At 35.9% G+C, this 22,586-nt stretch overlaps 1 protein-coding gene across 1 annotated transcript in view; it reads left to right on the top strand.

Annotated features, from left to right (window-relative positions):
• The window catches only part of RSF1 (remodeling and spacing factor 1), a 158,727-nt gene that overhangs the window by 102,115 nt on the left and 34,026 nt on the right, over positions 1-22,586 (top strand). The window contains 2 exon segments of the mRNA XM_055320465.1: positions 19,796-20,614; positions 20,617-21,560. Of these exon segments, the coding sequence (XP_055176440.1) occupies positions 19,796-20,614; positions 20,617-21,560 (1,763 nt within the window).

The raw sequence follows: 22,586 nt of genomic DNA, 5'->3' as shown, positions 1-22,586 counted from the left end.
TATATCTACAGTTATAATAGGTAAAGTATTACTAACACAATATTTGATATAAAACTTAAATTCACCATGGCAAAATAATATAACGTAATGTAGATCTTAGTTTGCCCTGTCTGCCATAACAAAATATATCAGGCGTGGTGGCTTAAACAATGGAAATTTATTTTCTCACAGTTTTGGAGGCTAGAAGTCCCAGGTTAGGATGCCAACAGGCTCAGTTTCTGGTGAAGGCTTCCTTCCTGGCTTAGAATTAGCTGCCTTCTCTTTGTCCCACATGGCCTCTTCTGTTTGTGTGTATGATGAGAGAGTGTTCTGTTTTTCCTTTTCTTAAAAGGGCATTAGCCCTATTGGATTAGGGCTCCACCTTTTTGATATCATTTAACAATAATTACTTCACTAAGAACCCTATCTCCAGATACAGTCACAATGGGGATTGAGGCTTTGACAGGAAATTAGGGGGGACATAATTCAGTCCATACATGTAATATTATGAACCAATCCCATAGTAATATGAGTAATGGAAAAGATACCTGGCAGAAAAATTAGGAGGGACAAGGGGAGAACTGAAATTTAAGTTTAAATTTAATTTAAACAAATTAAGATTTGTTTCCTAATGCTAAGATTAGCATTTATACATTTTTTTAATTCCAGTGTACTTAAACATACAATGTTATATTAGTTTCAGGTGTACAATATAGTGATTCAGCAATTCCGTATATTATTCAGTGGTTGATGAGCAGTTACAGATTTTTTTTTTAAGATTTTATTTATTCATTCATGAGAGACACAGAAAGAGAAAGGGGCAGAGACACAGGCTAAGGGAGAAGCAGGCTCCATGCAGGGAGCCTGATGTGGGACTCAATCCCAGTACTCCAGGATCATGCCCTGAGCTGAAAGGCAGACGTGTTAACCGCTGAGCCACCCAGTCATCCCAGCTATAGATTTTTAAGAAAAAATAGTACTTGTGCATCAAAACCTTTTTTTTTTTAATGTTGAATTTGGGATCCATTAAAAAATGTGTCCAACTAGACTGAGCATTTATATACATAAGTGTAATTGCAGATATTCTTACTCATTGTGAATATTACTAGGAGCAAATGGGACAAGAAGTCAAGTCATTTGTTATATTTTCTATTCTAGCTGATGAAAGCACAGATAATAATATTACCTATAGTGACTAATTTGTAGTATCGATTAATCTTTTTAAATGATGAGAGCTAATTTGGATATGGTTCCTATTTAATGAACCCAACTTTTAAGAGATGGCTTTTTTGTGTATTGAAAGGAAATTCTTAAATAAAATGTAGGGGCACTGGGCTGGCTTAGTTGTTGGAGCATATGATATTTGATCTGGGGGCTGTGGCTTCAAGCCCCATTTTGGTGTAGCAATTACTTAAAAATAAAATCTTTAAAAAATGTAGACAGGTCATATTTAGAAAAAGTTACTTAGATATGATCATCCTTTGGCTATTATGATCATAATACCTGACACAAAGCTTAAATTTGAGATAATGACATTTTGTAAAGACATATCATTTTTAAAGACAAAAAAAACGGAAGTCATTATCTTTGTGTTTCTTTGTATAAAAAAGTTAAAAGTGAAATCTGTCACAGTAATGGTAATTAACCTTTTGAACTGGATAAACTCTTAAAGCCTGACTCATAGGTGAATCAATGTTTTGCCTAATGAATGAACTACATAATACAGTATTTTTCTGTGCTATGAGACTTGATCTGCAGTGCCCACCAGGAGTGGTCTTCAGTTCAGCTAAGCATTCAGATTCACAAGACTACTACAGATCATACTTGGCATCAGTCTACTAAAATGGTTGTAAGACAGAGCTTGTCAGCAGGAGTAGGAGCTGGCCTACAGATGTAGGCTTTGCCGCAGTCTGGATGGCCATCCAGGAACTATCTTCTCCTAGGTGACAACTTCAGGAGCCAAGTATATGGGGCTCACGTTGAGTAGATGTAGGAACCGTTTTGTCTTAAAAGCCTGATGTTTCATAGAAGCCAGTATGTCTTAGGTGTATAGGCATATATTCTGTGGTCCTTGCTGTATTCAGGAGAGGCCCAAGTATGGTATCCCCATTATGTATTTATATATTTTTCTGCCTACCTGCATTTTATCAATTAGAGGTTATCAATAACATGTGCACTGTTGTCTAGTGAGATCTGGCTGACATTTCAGTTCTTTTTACCAAGAGAGCAGAGCTTAACCAATAGGTTCTCAGGAAGAGGAGAAAACCTGTTCTTAGCCTGTGGCCCATAGATGGCTTAAGCCATGATCTGTTGTTAGGAAGCCTTTTGGGGGAAGGGGGCTTATGATTTTTTAATACCATTTGGATTTTTTAAAAATCTATATCTTAACACATATTTTCTCAAAGGCTCAGGTGAGCAATACAATTGAAACACTGAGTATTGTAATCTTATTAGTTGATTGTAATACTTATTAGTATTGTAATCTTATTAGTTGATTCACTCATTTTTCATGAACTTGATTCAATAGGAATTGTAGATACGAAATTATCTGGCCCACTTTCTTAAGACTGTAGTTAGTATCCAGAAATGGATATGATGGCCTGAATTCTGAAATAGGTTCTCTGACTTCAGATTTAAGGAGAAAAATTGATACTGTTCAGTTTGCCTAAACTGAAGTATCTAAAGTATTAGATACTAGTAAATTTGGGTTTATCCTGTAGCTCTTTATTCTACTCTATCAATATAATATATATCAATATTATAGTACTAAAAACTAAATAATGATGGTGTTCAATTATAATAAAAATTATGTGAAAATCCTGAGAGTAGATTCCCTGTATACAAAATTCTGTCAGTGTTTGCTAATACTTCGCGCTCACCAGCAGCTATTGGCATGAAATATATATTAGTAAACTCTCTATTAAATGACTCAAAGCTAAATTCTGTATTACATGTAACAGTGCTAAGTAAGTACTAGATCCAACATTGTCATAATGACTAGCCCCTGCTCCTGGAAAAAATGATCCAGTTTTTGATTCCAGATCAAAGGAAAATGAATTAAGAAATGAAATAATAAAACTTTAGTGGGTTTTTAAATTTTAAAACATAATCACCAGCATTATACATATTTATATTGCGTTCAGTAAAAACAGAATATACTTATAATTCAAACTTTTGTTTTTCTTACCTGTCAGCCCTTTCTATTCATTTATGTTTTCTTGCCTGGTCCCTGTGGGCCAGTTTGTAACCCCTTCTTAGAAGGGGTGTATACTCATTGTTAACAGCTTCAAAGAAATGATTTGATATGATATGGATGTTTAATTTAGAAACTTATGGATGGATTTTAAAATGTCCTTGTACAGGGCAGAAAATAATCCATTTTTATATTACCACATTAAATATATTTTTAAAGATTTTATTTATTTATTCATGAGAGACACAGAAAGAAAAAAGAGAGGCAGAGACACAGGCAGAGGGAGAAGCAGGCCCCATGCAGGGAGCCCAATGTGGGACTTGATCCCAGGTCTCCAGGATCATGCCCTGGGCCGAAGGCGGCGCTAAACCACTCAGGCTGCCCTACTACATTAAATATTGTTTCACTACAGAAAAGTATAGAGAGAGCAGATAAAATACAGATGTTATTGTCACCTTGTTAAGATATCTTACATAGTTTTCTTTATGAAAATAAAAGAAAATGTACTGTTTTTATCGTCACCATCATTCTTTATGTTAAGCCTGCCTTGAATAGTCAGCAAAAAGGACAAATTACACTGAAGTTTGCATTTCTTTTATTTTTATGCCAGGAACAATAGGACAGACCATGTTACTTCTTTTTTGACCATGTTACTTCTTATGTGAACGATTTGTGCTTATTGGAGAGGGAAGGAAGGAAGGAGAAAAGCAAAAGAAATCTCATGATTAGATTAACTGTTGAAATCTCATGATAGATTAACGTTCTGATTAAGTTTTTGTGATTTGAATTAGTGAAAAAATTGAGGTTATCAGCCACAATTTTTGGAAAGTAGCAGTATGGTTTTTAAGTCTATAAATTCCTTCATTAAAGGAACATATTAATGGTAGAAATGAAAAACTATAGACAATAGCTGAAACTAAGGTTGTAAAGGAGCTCTCGGGTACTGTGGGTCTTAGGAATTCTCAAACTTCTGCAGCCAGACCTCCCTTCCAGAATAAACTCCACACTGAGCTTTGTCCAAACTGCTAAGAATAGGATCCAAATTAAGTAGGACAGGGACAATATAGGCATGCAAAAAAGAAGCTTCAAATAAAAGTAGGAAAGAGGAATAGAGTTCGTTCATCTCATTAAGTAAATCATTTAAATTTGAATATCTCACAAAAATAACAGATGGAGAGCTCTAGAGCTATGAAATTAGAAAAACTATCTATTTGATATTAAAAAGGCAACTAAAAAGCATCAAAATAGATCCCATAGGATTATAAGAACAAAAGAAAGTGAGAAGCAGAAAAATATCACCGTAGAGAATGAAAACTTATCCTAAAGACATTCCCACAAACTGTGAAAATTCTAACTTCATAGGTGGAACTGAGAAGAGTCAAGATTTTTCACAAATAGAGAAGAAATGTCAGAGTGAACAAACTCAAGAATTAGTGCTTATACAAAATAGCAAATGGAAAGCTGTATTTTTTTTTATCAAAAAGAAATGAAAAGAGAGATAAAGATTTGATAGAAGGAAATAAGGATTTGAAGATGGGAAAGAAAATCCAACAAGGGTCCACAAAAAAAAAAAGCAAAGGAATAGACAAAAATACTAAAATCTATGCTTAATAAAACCTCCTCCTTCAACAAAGTTGTCAGACTGCATACTGAAAAGACATTATATACCTTGGAAAATCAACCCAGAACAACCAACTTCAAGACGTACTCCAGTAAAATTTAAAGGATTTTAAGGGATTTAAAGAAGAAAAGCTTCAGTTATCCAGACAAAAAGACCACATGACTTACAGCAGAAAGAGAATTGGACTGCGATCACTCTATTTGAAAGCAGTGCTTTTATGATAGAAGAAAATGCCCTAATGTATGTAAGGCAACAAAAATGTGACCCAGGGATTTTATGTCCAGCCAAACTGGCTTTCAAATAGAGACTGCAGATAAACTGACCAAAATCTAAGGTCTGTTTTAGAAGTCTTCAAGTGAATGAACTTCAGATAGCTAAATGAATAACATAGTATCAATGGTGGGTGCTATCAAAATACAAGTAAATGTGTTCATTTTTTTGGCTTAATATTCATATATATGTTTCCTACCTCTGTTTCTGAGAGGAATCTAAGAACAATGATACCCCAATAGCAATGTGCACACTTAGTCTCTAGATTATTTCAAAATACCATTCTCCAATAAAAGGAACCAGCGCTCCTTAGATTGGTTCTGGCGAGAATCAATTTTGGGAGAATACAAGATGAGCCTGGGGCATCATAGAATGCCGGAAACTGAGGATGTGCTCAAAAAAGAATTTGAGCATATCAGTAGTACACAGGTGCCAGAAACTGGGGCGCCTGGGTGGCTCAGATGGTTAAGCGTCTGCTTTTGGCTCGGGTCATGATCTCAGGTTCTGAGATCAAGCCCCCACATTGGGCTCCCTGCTCAGTGGGGAATCTGCTTCTCCCTGTCCCTCTGCGTCTCTCCTGCTTGTGCTCTCTCTCTCTCAAGTGAATAAATAAAAAATCTTTTTTAAAAAAAGCAGAAACTAAAAATAAATAAATAAAAATAAAAGCAGAAACTGTTTTAGCTACAAATTTATATAATGATAGATTTTTAAACCATGGATTTAAATAAATGTCCATGAATTCTACTTACATAAGTATATATTTACATAAATAAGTAAATAGAGGTGAAGGGACAGCTTTCCCTGCAGACAAATATTGGTTAATTATGTAAAGGAATGAGGGAAATACAGAATCACCATTAAGGCAACACTAAAGTAATCATTGTTGCAGACAAGATCTCTGACAGATACTAAAAGTGGGTTACAGTTTATGGAGAAACAATATTAGCATAATTTCAAAGTAGCTCCCGAAGATAGTTACCTGTTACAAAGAGAAAAATCATGACTTCACAGTGTAATAACCAGCCAATAGCACCTTAACTAAATGATCAAGGCATTGACATCCTGATTTTCTGATGTAATCCACAAGCATCTCTTTTGTGGGATTTTTGTCAGAAATATACAGTCTGTAATCTTGAGAAAACATTTAAAAGCTGAAACTAAGAGATTTCTACAAAGTAACTGTGTCAGAGTCAGAAGAAACAAGGGAAGAATGAACAACAGTCACAGATTGGAGGAGACAAAGACAAACACAAGAACAAAATGAGACCTGGATTCTTAAATGGAAAGGACATTGGGGGAAAACTGGCAAAATTTAAATAAAATCTGTTGTATTAATAGTATTTTACTAGTGTTAATTTCCTGATTTATGAGTATATAAGTTGTTAACTTTAGGAAAAACAGTGAAGGTATACTTGAACTATTTTTGTAACATGTCTGTATGTCTAAAACTATTGCAAAATAAGATTTTAAAAAGACTATTAGGTAAGCATTAAATTTTTAGTTACATGTAACTAAATCTAAATGTCAGATATGAGAAATAATGTGTAGTCTTTAATGGCTATGTGTTTTGAAAATGGAACTATATATAATAAAGACAATAGATGGAGAAAGAAAAAAATAGATGGAGAAAGAATGGGAAAAGTACACACAAACACTTAATTTTTTATTAAGTCACTTTGATGATGTTGTTGATACTGTTTTTCTGAGAGTGTTTTGCATAAACATGAGAAAAAATAATAACTAATATTTTAATTATATCATCTGTATTGTCCTTTAAAACCAAAGTTCTCAGTGGTGGGGGGAGGGGACAAATAAGGTATAAGAAGAGATTAAGAAAATACTGAAATAGCATTATGAATTTATGAGTTATTTTTATTAAAAAATATATGCATGTATTTTCTAGTTCTGTCCACTGAAAAGACAGAAACAGTGGTCAACCCCGTAGTAGTGATCAGCCTTAACTCCTAGATTGTGTTTGTAAAAGCCAGTTTCCCACTAATTCAGAGGCATAATGGGAAAGAGCCAAGAAATATTTTGTCATTCCAGATAGTGTGAATGTTATCAAATCATGTGAAAAAAAACTCAAGACCCAGGGTACCTGGGTGGTTCAGTTGGTTAAGCATCTGACTCTTTTTTTTTTTTTTTTTTTTTGCATCTGACTCTTGATCTCAGGTCAGGTCTTGATTTTAGGGTCATGAGTTCAAGCCTTGTGTTGACTCTTTAAAAAAATAAATAAATAAAAGACTCAAGAACGAACTTAAAGAGATCGTAATTGAATATGTCTTAGATCCAAGATCTCCTTATGATACTAAAAGAAAAATGGATTACCTTCAGAAAATGCCAGTGGCGATCAAATTATTATTTTAAAACTGTTAAATAAATGAAAAGAATCAAATATTTATCCTTCTTTTTCTGTATGAACTGTACCACTGTGTAACAAAATAGTGAATTTGTAAAGTTTATAGAATTTATTCCAACAAGTCCCTGATGAAGGAATGATAGAATGGAAATACCGTTTTGCAATTCCCGATAAAGGCTTTAGATAGTGAGCATTAATATCTGTTAACATCACAAAAAGAGAGAAATAATCAGACATTAATGCTTTTTGATAAAGAATGCACCATCACTGAAGTAGTTTTGCTACAAAAATTGAACTTGAATCTGATGAAGTCTATAGATCAAAGTGATGATTTTTGATTTGAGGAACAAAAAGGACATAGGAGCCTGAGAGGGCAGTCAGCAAGATCCAGAAATTAAAGGACAAATGATTCAGTGACTGAACAGGTAGATTGCAAGAAAAGTAAAGGATGGAGAGGACAACAGGAGATTAAAAGGATAGAAAAAAATGATACACAGGTAAAACTAAAATAAGGATGTGATTAACATAAAAGTCAGGTTAATGGTAATTCTTGGTATGGAGAGAGAATTCTTGGGAAGAGGCATATGTAGGGTTTATAGAATAGCTGGCAAGGTTCTGTTTCCTACTTGCCTTTTTTTAAATAAAGATTTTTATTTGTTTGTTTGTTTATTTGAGAGAGAGAGAGAAAACCAGTTGAGGGGAAGGGCAAAGGGAGAACCAGACTCCCCTCTGAGCAGGAAGCCTGACAAGGGCCTCAATCTCAAGACCCTGAGATTATGACCTGAGCCAAAGGCAGACACCCAACCAACTGAGCCACTGAGGTGCACCACCCACTTGCCTTCTAATAATTTATTAATCTGTTATTTGTTTTGTGTGACTTAATTGGTTTTTATACTTAAATCATAAAAAAGTCTGATATCTATCATGTAATTTTTTTATAAAGATTTTATTTATTTATTCATGAGACACAGGGAGAGAGGTAGAGACATAGGCAATAATAAGTTATAAAAGAATTGGCACCAATTCATATCCCTTTAACATGTAGTAGATTGTTAGTATTGATGTTTTAGTGTAGGCAGCTCCTATTATTTGTCCATTAGGTACATGATAGTGATAATATCAAATGATAATGCAATATTTTGAGCCCCTTTTGGAAAAATGTAAAATCTGTCAGCATCTTTAAATATTTTTTTTTAATTTATTTATGATAGTCACACACAGAGAGAGAAAGAGAGAGAAAGGCAGAGACACAGCAGAGGGAGAAGCAGGCTCCATGCAGGGAGCCCGACGTGGGATTCGATCCCGGGTCTCCAGGATCATGCCCTGGGCCAAAGGCAGGCGCCAAACCGCTGCACCACCCAGGGATCCCTGTCAGCATCTTTAAAATGGTGAAAAGTTTCTTTGCCAAGCAAAATACTCAGTTGCAAAAATATATTCCTCTCCTAGACACAGTTGATATTACCTGTAATTTTTCATTCATTCATTTCAATCAACAGATATTTATTGAGTGCATGCTGTATTACATGCATTATGCTTAGTATTGGGAATAAGCCTGTAAAGAAAATCAATTGACTTCTAGCCTTCATGACACTTACATAGTATGGGGAGCTAGACAATAAACATGATTAATAGATACATAACACATTAGATGATAAAGAGCTATGGAGGAAAAATAATTTGGGGGATGAGGGAGGGTATAACTTTAGATTGGGGTTAGAAAAGGAATTACTGAAAATGTGACAAGTAAAAACTAAAGAGTTGGGGGAGAGCAAGCCATTCAGACCCAAGGAAAAGCTTTTTTTTAAGTAGACAAAAACAAATGCAAGACCTTGAGTGGGGAGCTTGCCTACTTAATATACTAGGGCAAAGATTGGCAGAATAGGGATTATAGGCTAAATATGGCCTACTGTTCTTTGTTTTGTATCTTTTTATAAGATTTTATTTATTATTCATTTGAGAGAGAGAAAGAATGAGAAAGAGCACAAGTGAGGAGGAGGGGCAGAGGAGGAGGGAGAACATGGAGTCTGATGTGGGGCTTGATCTCAGGACCCTAGGATTATAACCTGAACCGAAGACAGATGTTCAACCAACTGAGCCACCCGGGTGCCACAAGACCAGCTATGCTTTTGTTAGTTAGAATGTATTGTTTCTTTTAGTATCTTATTGTCCATAGTTGCTATCATACTACAAAGGTAGAGTTGAGTAGTTGCTGTACAGACTAAAATATTTACTATCTGACCCTTTACAGAATAAATTTGCTGGCTCCTGTTTTATAGCAAGGTGAGTAATACAGCTGAAGCAGAATGAGTGAGGGGTATTGTAATACAGGAGGAAATGAGGTCAGGGAGGTCAGGCTATGGGAGGTGGGGGAGAGATGTGTAGAGGTTATCTAGGGCCTTGTGGTTTATCGAGAATGGTTTTTAGTCTGAATAAAATGAGATGACCTTGAAAATCTTTTACCATGAATTCTCTTGAAATAATCCCCAAACTATGCTTGTTTTTCTCCTTGGTCTTCTTTCAATCTACTTGGCATAAGATAGCCACTGAGGTCCCATTAAAACAAGTGAGATGATGACATTATTTAAAACCCTTCCTGAGTAGACTGGAGGAGATGAGATCCAAAACATAGGTAGAAAGATTGGCCTTAGCTTTTACATCTCTATTTTAACAGGAGTAGGTTTATAGGTCTGGTGATAAGAAGGAACTTCTGCCTCATGGCTTCTTTTTTTATTTTGAAATGGAGGACAGAATCATTTGAAGATGTGGACATAGCAGAGAGATTACAGGTTTGAGGATAGTGAAGAACATTAAAATAGTTACTGCTAGAGAAAAAGAGGAAGGTTACTGGGTAGCGTCAGTGTCTCAGGGATAGCTGGTGACCATGAATTTATTGTAATACCAATCTTATTCCTTTATCCCCAGTAGCTGATATAGATCTCTGCTCATGGTAGGTGCATTGTGCCTGTTTACTGCCAATTAATTTTGAAAATATATTAAAAAGGTAAATGTAAAGTAACCTAAATTCTTGAATGCTAAATCTGAAGGGATGCTTCTGTGGTTCAGATTAAATTTGCATTGCTCTGCTATCATTTAATGCTCCTTAAGGCCTAATTGGCTGTCTTGCAAAATGGTCAACACATTTTACTTTGGTTGATAAACAGAATAAGAGATAGTTCCAAAGAAATTTAGCAGTACCATTGTACAACCAGCAGCGTACATATTTAATTTTAATGACAAGTCAGCAGGAGTGGGAATAGTGTGATCAACTATCCTCATTTGTCTAGATTGTCTGTTTAAGCATGCCAAGACCCATGTCCTAGAAAACCTCTCAGTCCTGGGCAAACCAGGGTTTCTTATAATTGGATTGCTTACTTATAATTTATGTCACTGTAAAGATAATAGATGTTTGCACTAGAAAACTTGGGTAAAAGCAAAAAAAATACCTATTGTGGCCAAGAGGGAAAACCACTGTTAATATTTGTGATTTCTTTCTTTCCAATCTTTACTTTAGGCATGGTTGTTTGTTTATTTATTAGAATTGAGATTATGTGATAAATGGAATTCTGTATCTTATTACTTCTTCTACTATTAGGATTTTCCTATGTCTTTAAAAATTCCTTAAAGAAGAAAGTTCCACATATAAAGTTAGCACCTAACAAATATTAATTATTGAGTGGTTGTATCAGCTTATACTACAATACTATCAGTGTATGAACCATGTTCCTTTCACCATACCCTTAGAAGTTTTGAATGTTGGGATGCCTGGGTGGCTCAGTGGTTGAGCACCTGGCTTTGGCCCAGGGCGTGACCCTGAGTCCTGGGATCAAGTCCCACATCAGGCTTCCTACATGGAGCCTGCTTCTCTCTCTTCCATGTCTCTACCTCTGTGTGTGTGTGTGTGTATTTCTCATGGATAAATAAAATCTTTTTTAAAAAAAATGTTTTGAATGTTCTCACTAAACAAACTTTACTGGTTGGTTTGATCAAAAATTGTATTTTTTTGAGTTTCAGTTTCTTTGATTGCTAGTAGAAGTTGTACATTTTATCTTCTTTGAATAACCCATCTGTAATAACCCATTTTTGCTTAGGGCCTTTAATGTTTTTCTTATATTTTAAATAGTCTCTTACATAAGTGTATTTATTAATCCTTCAGTGCAGTATACCTTAACAGCTATTAAATGTCATGTCCTTGCCCAAATCTCTGTAAGTTAGTCAGATAAACTTAGAAGAATATTAAATCAAAGTTTTATAATATACATACTATATAGGAAGATTCTGTATTAGTAAAAGCTATATCTTAAAATATATTGATGTAATTTATCACTATGAGTCTAGAATTTATTACCATTTCAATTTATTCAGTATAACCAGAGGATGTTTCAGTGTTGTACCACAGGTAATAAGCCACAACTCTTCACAGTGGCATAGTTCATTAGACTAGTAAAAGAGATTTGTAAGTAAATAATTGTAATTAGGGGTAATAAGTGCTATTATAAAACCCTATGTAAAGCAGTACACAGGAGGGGGGAGTGGTTAATTCTTAGTAGGGGAAAGTAGGGGGAAAACTCAGATAAAACTATATAAAATGGGAGTGATATTTTGACTGGGCTTGACGAGTGTAAGATTTTGCCAATAAAGTAACAGTAATAATGATAATACTATCCTTGAATGATTAGCGTATGCCATCCTTCTGTAGTCATTAACAATCCTAGTGGTTATTGATATTTTAATTGTTTTACAAATTGGGAAAGAGTAATGGAGGGGTAAAAAGTAGAAATGGCTTTCTAAGCAATGGTGGCATCTTTGGGAAACACTACATTTTTTTAATGTGGCTAAAATTTATAGTAAGAAGGAGCCAAATAACGAATAACAATAATAATAGCTCCTGACTAGTATTGCTCCTGACAAAGGGCTTCACAGGTTGCATTAAAAACAAACAAGCCTTCACAGCAGTTTGTTTTGTTTTGTTTTAAGATTTATTTATTTATTTACTGGGGGTGGGAGAAAAGCACACGATGCAGGAGGGGGAGAGAGAGAGGGAGAGAATCCTCAAGCAGCCTCTCTGCCAAGTTCGGAGTTTACTTAGGGCTCAGTCTCATGACCCTGAAATTATGACCTGAGCAGAAACCAAGAGTTGGACACTTAACTGACTGAGCCACCCAGGCGCCCCTCACAGTGGTTCTTCGACTATAGATATTTTTTTATTTCACTTTTAGAGTTCAGAGTCTAAAGAAATGTAGAAAGATAATTTTCCTAAGATATCATAACTAGCCAATGTGGAAGTGGCACTAGAGCACTTTATCGAACTCATTAAGATTTATCGAACTCATTTCTTAATTTTTTTTTCAAGGTTTAGTTATTCATGAGAGATAGAGAGGGGCAGAGACATAGGTAGAGGGAGAAGCAGGCTCCCTGTGGGGATCCCAATGCAGGACTTGATCCCAGGACCGTGGGATCATGACCTGAGCCAAAGGCAGATGCTCAACCACAGAGCCACCCAGGTGTCCCCTCATTTCTTAATTTTTAATGAAATAGTTCAAATAAACAACATAGTATAAAACACTTAGATATTGCTAAAATTTGCTTTTGATTAAAAACGTTGTAGAAATAGTTATTTTCCTTCATTTTTCATTCCATTCCTTCACCCTCCTCTTCCAGGCATGGCCACAGTCCTGTGAATTATTCTTATTCATATGTTTATGATTTTGCTACATGTGTATGTAGCCATATCAATACATAGCATCATTTTGTGCATTTTATGGCTTTGCAGATGCTATCATACGACCTGCCCTTTTGCAGCCTGCTATTTTCATTCATCATTTTATTTCTGAAATTCATCCATAATTGATCCATGTAAATTTGTTTCTTTCTATTATTTGCTATATACTGGTTATTCATTCTCCTATTTTAAAGATATTTAGATTATTTCTAACTTTGCAGTTTTATAGCAGTGCTTATAATAAATACTCATGTTTAATATATTTTCTATAAGCAGAATTAATCTATTACAGAGTATATTTCTTCAGGCTTTAGAGTGGATATTTCCAGCTTGCTTTTTAAAGTGTTTGTATTAATTTACCTTAGGTATGTAAGAGTTGAACAGACTCTGAAACCACTATACTTTTTAAAATTAAGTCTTGGCTTAGAAGAGGAAGATTATAAATAAATTAAGCCTCATCAGGGATTAGTTACCCCTTTATCATCCAAGGGATGACAAGCCCAATAGGTATTAAGTGGATATGGATGAATTTTGGTTAGTATGGAAAAGGAAAGATAATAGAACACAAAAGTGAAAGGAAAATGATTTAGACATGATTGCATTTGGCTACATGTTCAAACAGAATTGGGTTTTTTCCCTTGGAATAAAACGTCAAATAGTCAGTAATCCACATCTGGTTAAGCAGCTCCATGAAGCCATCAACTATCCTTCCTAGTCTGCTATCCTTACCATGTGGCTTTGATTGCTCCCTCTCCAGGTATTATGTGTAGAGACTGTGGATAGAAAGTAGGAAAAGCAAAAGGCGTAGGTCAGTTGAACCCTGTAAGTCTCAACCAGGAGACTTCCTCATGCATCTCCTTGGTCAGAACTGAATCATATGACTCCTAGTTATAAGGTATCTAAAGAGGCAAGTACTTTACTGAACAAAAACAGGGTTCTGTTAGAAGAAAAAACAGATAAAAGCATACTTTGGATATATTGCAGGTTTAGTTTCAGACCACTTCGGTAAAGCAACTATTGCTATAAAATGAATCAAAAGAATTTTTTGGTTTCCAAGTACACATAAAAGTAATATTTACACTATCCTGTAGTCTGTTAAGTGTGCAGTAGTGTTATGCCTACAAAAACAGTGCACATTTCTTAATTAAAAAATACTTTATTGCTAAGAAATGCTAACCATCGGGATGCCTGGGTGGCTCAACAGTTGAGCGTCTGCCTTTGGCCCACGGCATGATCCCACAAGATCGAGTCCCACATCGGTCTCCCTGTGTGGAGCCTGCTTCTCCCTCTGCCTCTGCCTCTGTCTCGTTCTCCCCTGTGTTTCTCATGAATATATAAATAAAATCTTAAAAAAAAAAAGAAATCCTAACCATCATCTGAGCTCTCAGTGAGTTGTTATCTTTGTGCTGGTGGAAGGTCTTACCTTGATGTTAATGGCTGCTTATTGATCCAGATGGTGGTTGCTGAAGGCTGAGGTGGTGTAGCAGTTTCTTAAAATAAGACAACAGTGACGTTTGCCACATCAGTTGACTGACTCTTGGCTTTCATCAGTGATTTGTCTCTAGCATGCTGTTATTTGATAGCATTATACCCTCAGTAGAACTTCTTTCAAAATTGGAATCAATCCTCTCAAGCCCTGACACTGCTTTATCAATATAGTTTATGTAATATTTTGAATGCTTTTTGTCATTTCAACCATCTTCACAGCAAATTCACCAGAAGCAGATTCCATCTCAAGAAACCACTTACTTTGCTCATCCATGAGAAGCCACTCCTCATATGTTCAAGTTTTATCATGAGATTGCGGCAGTTCAATCACATCTTCAGGCTCCACTTCTCATGCTAGTTATTTTGCTGTTTCCATCACATCTCCAGTTACTACCTTTACTGAGGTCTTGAACCCTATGAATTCATCCATGAGAACTGGAATCCACTTCTTCCACACTCCTGTTCATGTTGATATTTTGACTTTTTCCCAGGAGTCACCGATGTCCTTCATGGTGTCTAAAATAGTAAATCCTTTTGCTTACATCTACCAGAGGAATCAGTATCTTTGGCAGCTATATATAACCTTATTAAATGTATTTCTTAAATAATAATTGAAAGTGGAAATGATGCCTTGATACATGAGCTACAGAATGGATGTTGTATCAGCAGGCATGAAAACAACATCCATCTCGTCCCTCTCCATCAGAGCTCTTGGGTAACCAAATTCACTGTCAATGAACAGTAATATTTTGAAAGGAATCTTTATTTCTGAGCAGTTATCTCAATAGTGGGCTTGAGATATTCAGGAAACCATGTTGTAAACAGATGTGATCTCATCCAGACTTTGTTGTTCCATTCATGGAGCACCGACACAGTAGATTTAGCATAATTCTTAAGGGCCCTAGGATTCTCAGAATGGTAAATGAGCATTGGCTTCAACTCCAAGTCATGTATTAGCCCCTAACAGGAGAGTTAGCCTGTCCTTTGAAGCTTTAAAGCCTGCATTGACTTATTTCTAGCTATGAAAATCCTACATTGTCTTCCATTAGAAGCCTTATTTTATCTGCATGGAAAATCTGTTGTTTGGTGTAGTCACCTTCATGAATTTTCTTGGCTGTGTCTTCTGGGTAACTACAGCTTCTGCTTCAGCACTTGCTGTTTTGCTTGCACTTTTATATTATGTCTCCATGGCTTCTTAAACCTTCTTAAATCAACTTCTGTAAGCTCCAGGGTTTTCTTCTGTACCTTCTTTACCCTCTCTCAGCCTTTATGGAATTGAGAAAAGTTAGGGCCTTGCTGTGGATTAGCCTTTGCATTAAGGGAATATTGTGGCTGGTTTGATCTTCTGTCTAGACTATTAAAACTTTCAGCATATTGGCAATAAAGGCTGTTTGGTTCTTTTGTTGTTGTTGTTGTTGTTTTAATCGTGATCACTGGAGTGGCACTTAAAAAAAAAAAGATTTTATTTATTCATGAGGAGGGCAGAGACATAGGCAGAGGGAGAAGCAGCCTCCCTGCAGGGAGCCCAATGTAGGACTCCATCTGGGACTCCAGGATCACGCCCTGGGTAGAAGGCAGACAGTTAACTGCTCAGCCACCCAGGCATCCCTGGAGTGGCACTTTTAAAATTTCTTCCAAGGACTTTTCCTTTGCATTCACAATTTGGCCAGCTATTTGGTATAAGATGCATTGTTGTTGACCTGTCTGGGCTTTTGACATGCCTTACTCACTAAGCTTAATCATTTCTAACTTTTGATTTAACTTGAGGGATGTGTGACTTTTCCTTTCCCTCAAATACTTAATGGCCATTGTAAAATATTAGCTGGCCTAATTTCAGTATTGATGTGTCTCAGGGAATAGGAAGGCCCAAGGAGGAGAGATGGGGGGTTGGTCAGTTGGTGGAGTAGTCAGAACACACACAATTTTTTTTTTTTTTATTTACGACAGTCACACAGAGAGAGAGAGAGAGAGAGAGGCAGAGACACAGGCAGAGGGAGAAGCAGGCTCCATGCAGGGAGCCCGATGTGGGATTCGATCCCCGGTCGATCCCGGGTCTCCAGGATCGCGCCCTGGGCCAAAGGCAGGCACCAAACCGCTGCGCCACCCAGGGATCCCGAACACACACAATTTTAAGTTGACCTTCTTAAATGGGTGTGGTTTGTGGAGCCCCAAAGCAATTATAATAGTAACATCAAATGATCACTGATAACAAATCACTGTAACAAACGTAGTATAATGAAAAAGTTTGAAATATTGTGAGAATTACCAAAATGTGACCGAGACATGAAGTGAGCAAATGCTTTTAGAAAAATGGTGCCAGTAGACTTGCTTGATGCAAGATTGCCACAAACTTCCAATTTGAACAAAATGCAGTATCTGGAAAGTACAATAAAGTGAAGCCCAATAAAAGGTATGTTTATACTGGGTAGATACCTAGCAATGTCCTTTACAGTTAACTTTTATAGGATAGTCAGTGTTTTATTCCATAGAGTTTGTGGTTGGGATGGTTGGGAAAGCACATAATAGGTAATCAGTAAATATTTGTTGAGTAGGGGAGTGAATCCACTTTAAAAACCTATGGTAGGGCAGCCCGGGTGGCTCAGCGGTTTAGCGCCACCTTCAGCCCAGGGCCTGATCCTGGAGACCTGGGATCGAGTCCCACATCGGGCTCCCTGCATGGAGCCTGCTTCTCCCTCTGCCTGCAGTCTCTGTCTCTGTGTGTGTGTGTCTCTCTCATGAATAAATAAATAAAATCTTTTTTAAAAAATAAAAATAAATAAAAACCTATGGTAGATAATACTTCTCTTGGATTACCTCAAGTTTGCCAAGCAGTGTTGCTGCTCCAATGTGAGTTCTGAAGTAAGTTTTACCTTAAGTTTTGTTTCTTTAAAAAAAAAAAAAAAGTTTCTTCAGATTTTATATCTCTTCAAGTCATTTGCATTTCTTTTACAGTTTCTTTTTAAGAAAACTTCAGGAAAATGCTTATATATAACTGAATGATCTTTTTACAAGTTGAAGTTATTTTTTAAAATGGTAATCAGTGTGGTTTTTTTGTTTGTTTGTTTGGTAATCAGTGTTTTAATTGTTAAGATATTCATTTAATTAGATTTCCTGATGTGCTAACTGATCTCAATGATCAGGAATTTACTAAGGCTACTTTTTCAGTGGGAAGGAAAAAACACAAATTAGATCATTAATGTCATGTCTTTAATTGCCTTAGTGGCATGCATATATGAAATTATTGACAATGTGAAGAGTGAAGAGCAATACTGACCTCCTGTTTCAGGTTCTGAGTGGTTCTTAGTGGTTCTTTTTTTTTTTTTTTAAGATTTTATTTAATTATTCATGATAGTCACACAGAGAGAAGACAGAGTCACAGGCAGAGAGAGAAGCAGGTTCCATGCACTGGTAGCCTGATGTGGGATTCGATCCCGGGTCTCCAGGATCGCGCCCTGGGCCAAAGGCAGGTGCCAAACCGCTGTGCCACCCAGGGATCCCTTTTTTTTTTTTTTTAATTTTTTTTATTTATTTATGATAGTCACACAGAATGAGAGAGGGAGGCAGAGACATAGGCAGAGGGAGAAGCAGGCTTCATGCACTGGGAGCCCGACGTGGGATTCGATCCCGTGTCTCCAGGATCGCGCCCTAGGCCAAAGGCAAGCGCCAAACCGCTGCGCCACCCAGGAATCCCTTCTTAGTGGTTCTTGAATGGTATATTTGCAACATGAATTAAGTAAAAGAACTAGTTGTTTGTAATTAAAATATTTACTCTTTTAAAGATGTTGCGTTCTTATTTTCAAAAACATGTCCTGATTCATCTCCCTTCTCTTTTATTCCATTTTATACCTGTGAAATACATTATAACTCTAGTTTATCAATTTGGTTTAATGTGTGCAATTTTTTTGGTAAAAATTACTACTTTGGTAAAATTCCGTTTAGAGCTGTTTTTTTTTTTCAATTGTAGGGATAGAGTGAAGTGATGGGAAATATAGGTAAAATTAGTACTTAATGAATTCTGTGAAAACCCTCTGCTTAGATTCTCTGAGCACTGGTTTATATTGTTTGTGCAATCTGTGTAATCCCATTCAAATGTAATGTTATTGGGGCACCTGGGTGTCTCAGTTGGTTAAACATGCAACTCTTGATCTCAGCTCAGGTCTTGATCTCAGGGTTGTGAGTTTCAGCCCCACATTGGGCTCCATGCTGAGCCTGGAGCCTACTTAAAATAATTTTTTTAATGCAAAAAAAATCACAAAGATTATGCTATTTACCAAATTTGGTTTTTGCACTATTAAGTACTCTATAAAAGTTGGAAATACATAGCCAATTAAGGTAAAAAGAAGAATTGATGATAAATGTATATAGTTGGTAACATATTAACTTCTGAAATTTTACTATGGCATTTGATAAAGTAAATTTTAATACAACCACATTGAGGACTGCTATATAATTAAATCTGATTTCTTAAAAGGCATTAAATATCATAAGATAGTGGTAATGTTTCAATGAAAAAAAATGGGGCAATATGATCCCAACTTTGTTAAAAATATACAGGACTAGAAGTAACCTAAAATAATAATAGTGGCTGCCTCTGGGTATTAAGATTATGGACCTCTTATTCTTTTTGTGGGCATATGTTTCATTTTCTGTGCAGAATTGTGTTACTTTTAGTAACCTGTATAAAGCATAAAACAAACATTTTCCCATGCTCGTGCTACCTCAATGAAATGAAGTGCTCAGTGACTTGCAAGGAAGAACATTTGTCAGTTTTTAAAACAAATATGGTCTTTTGGAAATGTTTTATGTAGTATTTTTAGTTCACATTTTTGAGCCATCACTTGAGCTTGAATAAATTATTTGAACTGTATAAACATTTGCATTCCATTGAGGAACACTGAAGCTAAAAGTATAAAGCAGAAACCTGAATCTTTCTGAATACCCATTTTTTGATATTTAGAAGTTGTGCTTCAGGTTTGGTAATTTCCTTCACCATCAGATTTGGAGTGTTTGGTTTTTTGGTTTTTGTTTCTTTTTTGGTCAAATGTCCATTGACAAGCCACCTTTTCTAAGAGGGAAATTTCAATTGAGAATATCAATTATATTTAGCCTTTTGTATTTTATAATCTTAAATGCTTAGATTTATGTAAATTTTTTCCTGATTTGTAGAGGAACAGAAGGAAAATGAAAAGATGAAAAGTGAAGAGCAGCCAGTAGATTCAGAAAACTGTTCTACACCCAGTGCTCTGGAAGAGGCTACTGTGAAAATAGAAAAAGAAGATGAAAAGGAACTTGTCAAACTGCCAGTCATAGTCAAGCTAGAAAAACCTTTGCCAGAAAGTGAGGAAAAAAGGATTATCAAAGAAGAAAGTGATTCCTTCAAGGAAAATGTCAAACCCACTAAAGTCGAAGTAAAGGAATTTAGAGCAGATCCTAAAGATATCAAAGGTAGCATGGAGAAGCTAGAGCCAGAGAGGCTGGAATTTGGTGGCAATGTTAGATCTTCTCAAGAAATCACTGAGAAGACTACTGAAGAAACCGAAAAACTTAAAAATGACCAGCAGGCCAAGATACCCCTAAAAAAACGAGAAATTAAACTGAGTGATGATTTTGACAGTCCAATCAAAGGACCTTTGTGTAAATCAGTTACTCCAACAAAAGAGTTTTTGAAAGATGAAATAAAACAAGAGGAAGAGACTTGTAAAAGGATCTCTACGATTACTATTTTGGGTCATGAAGGGAAACAACTGGTAAATGGAGAAGTTAGTGATGAAAAGGTAACTTCAAATTTTAAGACAGAACAAATGGAGACAAGGATTTGTGATACAAAGGAAGATAGCTGTAGCCCATCTAAAGATAGAAGTGTCATCATAGAGGGAAATGGAGCAGAGTCCTTAAATTCTGTCATAACGAATTTGAAAATAGGCGATCTTGAGAAGGAAGTGGTCCCTGTAGGGAAAGATGCAGATAGTTCAGTATCAGTCTTAGAGCCCAGAGTCAAAAAGGGCAGTTAGAGGAAACTGGTCCTCTGGAAATGGAAATCTCTCTTGAGTCTTCTGAGATGGCAAAAGATCTCTCTTTGAAAACCTCTTTATCTGCCACTGAATCTTGTACCCTGAAAGTTGACGAGAAGTCTTCCAAAAGTAAAAAGGATAAGCGCCCACCAGTCCTAGAATGTCTTGAAAAGTTAGAGAAGTCCAAAAAGACTTTTCTTGAGAAGGACACAGAAAGATTGAGTCCAATACCAGAGGAGGCTCCAAAGTATACTCCAGAATCAGGAAAGCCAGTCTCTCCAGAGGCAGCTGAAGGTTCAGCACTGTCTAACATGACTGACCACTGTGAGAAGTTAGCCTCAGAAAAAGAGGTGGTAGAATGTCAGAACACAAGTTCCACAGAAGGTCAGCCCCTGGAAAAAACAGACTCAGAAATTCTAAAAAAGGATTCTGAATCCACAAAGGTAGAAACGGATAATCTGGACAATGCCCAGACCTCTGGCACAGAAGATCCTTCTGAGGCAAAGAGTTCTGTGCAAAAAAGCAAATTTAAATATAAGCTGGTTCCTGAGGAAGAAACCACTGCCTCAGAAAACACAGAGATAACCTCTGAAAGGCAGAAAGAGGGCATCAAATTAACAATTAGGATATCCAGTCGGAAGAAAAAGCCAGATTGTCCTCCCCAAATTCTAGAACAAGAAACCAAGCAAGAGAAGACAGAAAAGGAAGAAGAGAAAACAAATGTGGGTCGTACTTTAAGGAGATCTCCAAGAATATCAAGACCCACAGCAAAAGTGGCTGAGATCAGAGATCAGAAAGCTGATAAAAAAAGAGGGGAAGGAGAAGATGAGGTAGAAGAAGAGTCAGCAGCTTTGCAGAAAGCAGACAAAAAAGAAAATATGAAAAAAACGGAGAAGGATACAAATTCTAAAGTAAGCAAGGTAAAATTTCTCCTGTTCTGAGCTTTAATTTTTATTAGAAATAATTGGGCCTAAATGTGACTCTTGGTTTTGGCTAAAGAGAACTTTAAAAACAAAACAAAACAAAACAAAATATATATATATATATATATATATATATATATATATATATATATATATCTTTCTTCCTATAGCTGAGATATCTTTTCTCACTAGTATCACAGACATTAAATTTCAGACTATATAATCTTGTCATCTTTTAAACTTTTTCTCTATTACAGGGAATATGTTCTCTTTGTAAACTATGCAGATAATACTCAAGCTGTGGGATTGAAAAATCAAAATGTCACGTAAACACTATTAACAGTTTTGGATGCCTGTCTTTCCAATTCTTTTTCCACATCTTTTTCCAATTCATATTTATGTTCATAAATATTTACCCGTTCACTTAAAAGATAAATGTGTTCATTTTTCTATGAATTTTTCACTTATCAGTGTGTGTCTGAATTCTTTCTATGTCAGTAGATGTAGTCTACCTTTTGGTTATTGATGGCTACATAGTATTCCATAGTGTGGATGTACCTCAGCTTATTTAACCACTCCCTTATTGATTGACATTTAGGTTGTTTCCAATTTTTCACTATTACAGGCAATGCTGCATTGAAGATCCTTTTGGACATAAGTGAGTATTTCTTTAGAATAGACTCCTAGAATTGGCATTGCTGGGTCAAGGGGCATGTGTATACTTTAACTTTTGGTAGCTATTGCCACATTGCCCTCCCCAAAAGGCCCCATTAGTATAATCTCTCATTACCGTGTATGAGAGCATCTTCTTCCCCTATTTTAATCATTAGTCTTAGAAGCCAGAATTCTTTTTTCTATGACTTTTATTTTAAGCAAAATCTTGTACAAGTATACAGCTAGCTTATAGGAGTTTGTTAAAATTAAAAATGCTACTTTTATTTTTAATTTATTTAAATGATCAGATTGTTCTTCATTGTAAGTGATCCTTTTTTCCCTGAAATACTGAATTTTTAATTTCTTTAT

This window comes from Nyctereutes procyonoides, unplaced genomic scaffold, assembly GCF_905146905.1.
Source record: "Nyctereutes procyonoides isolate TBG_1078 unplaced genomic scaffold, NYPRO_anot_genome, whole genome shotgun sequence".
Taxonomy (NCBI): Eukaryota; Metazoa; Chordata; class Mammalia; order Carnivora; family Canidae; genus Nyctereutes; species Nyctereutes procyonoides.
This window is presented reverse-complemented; position numbering and strand designations above follow the sequence as displayed.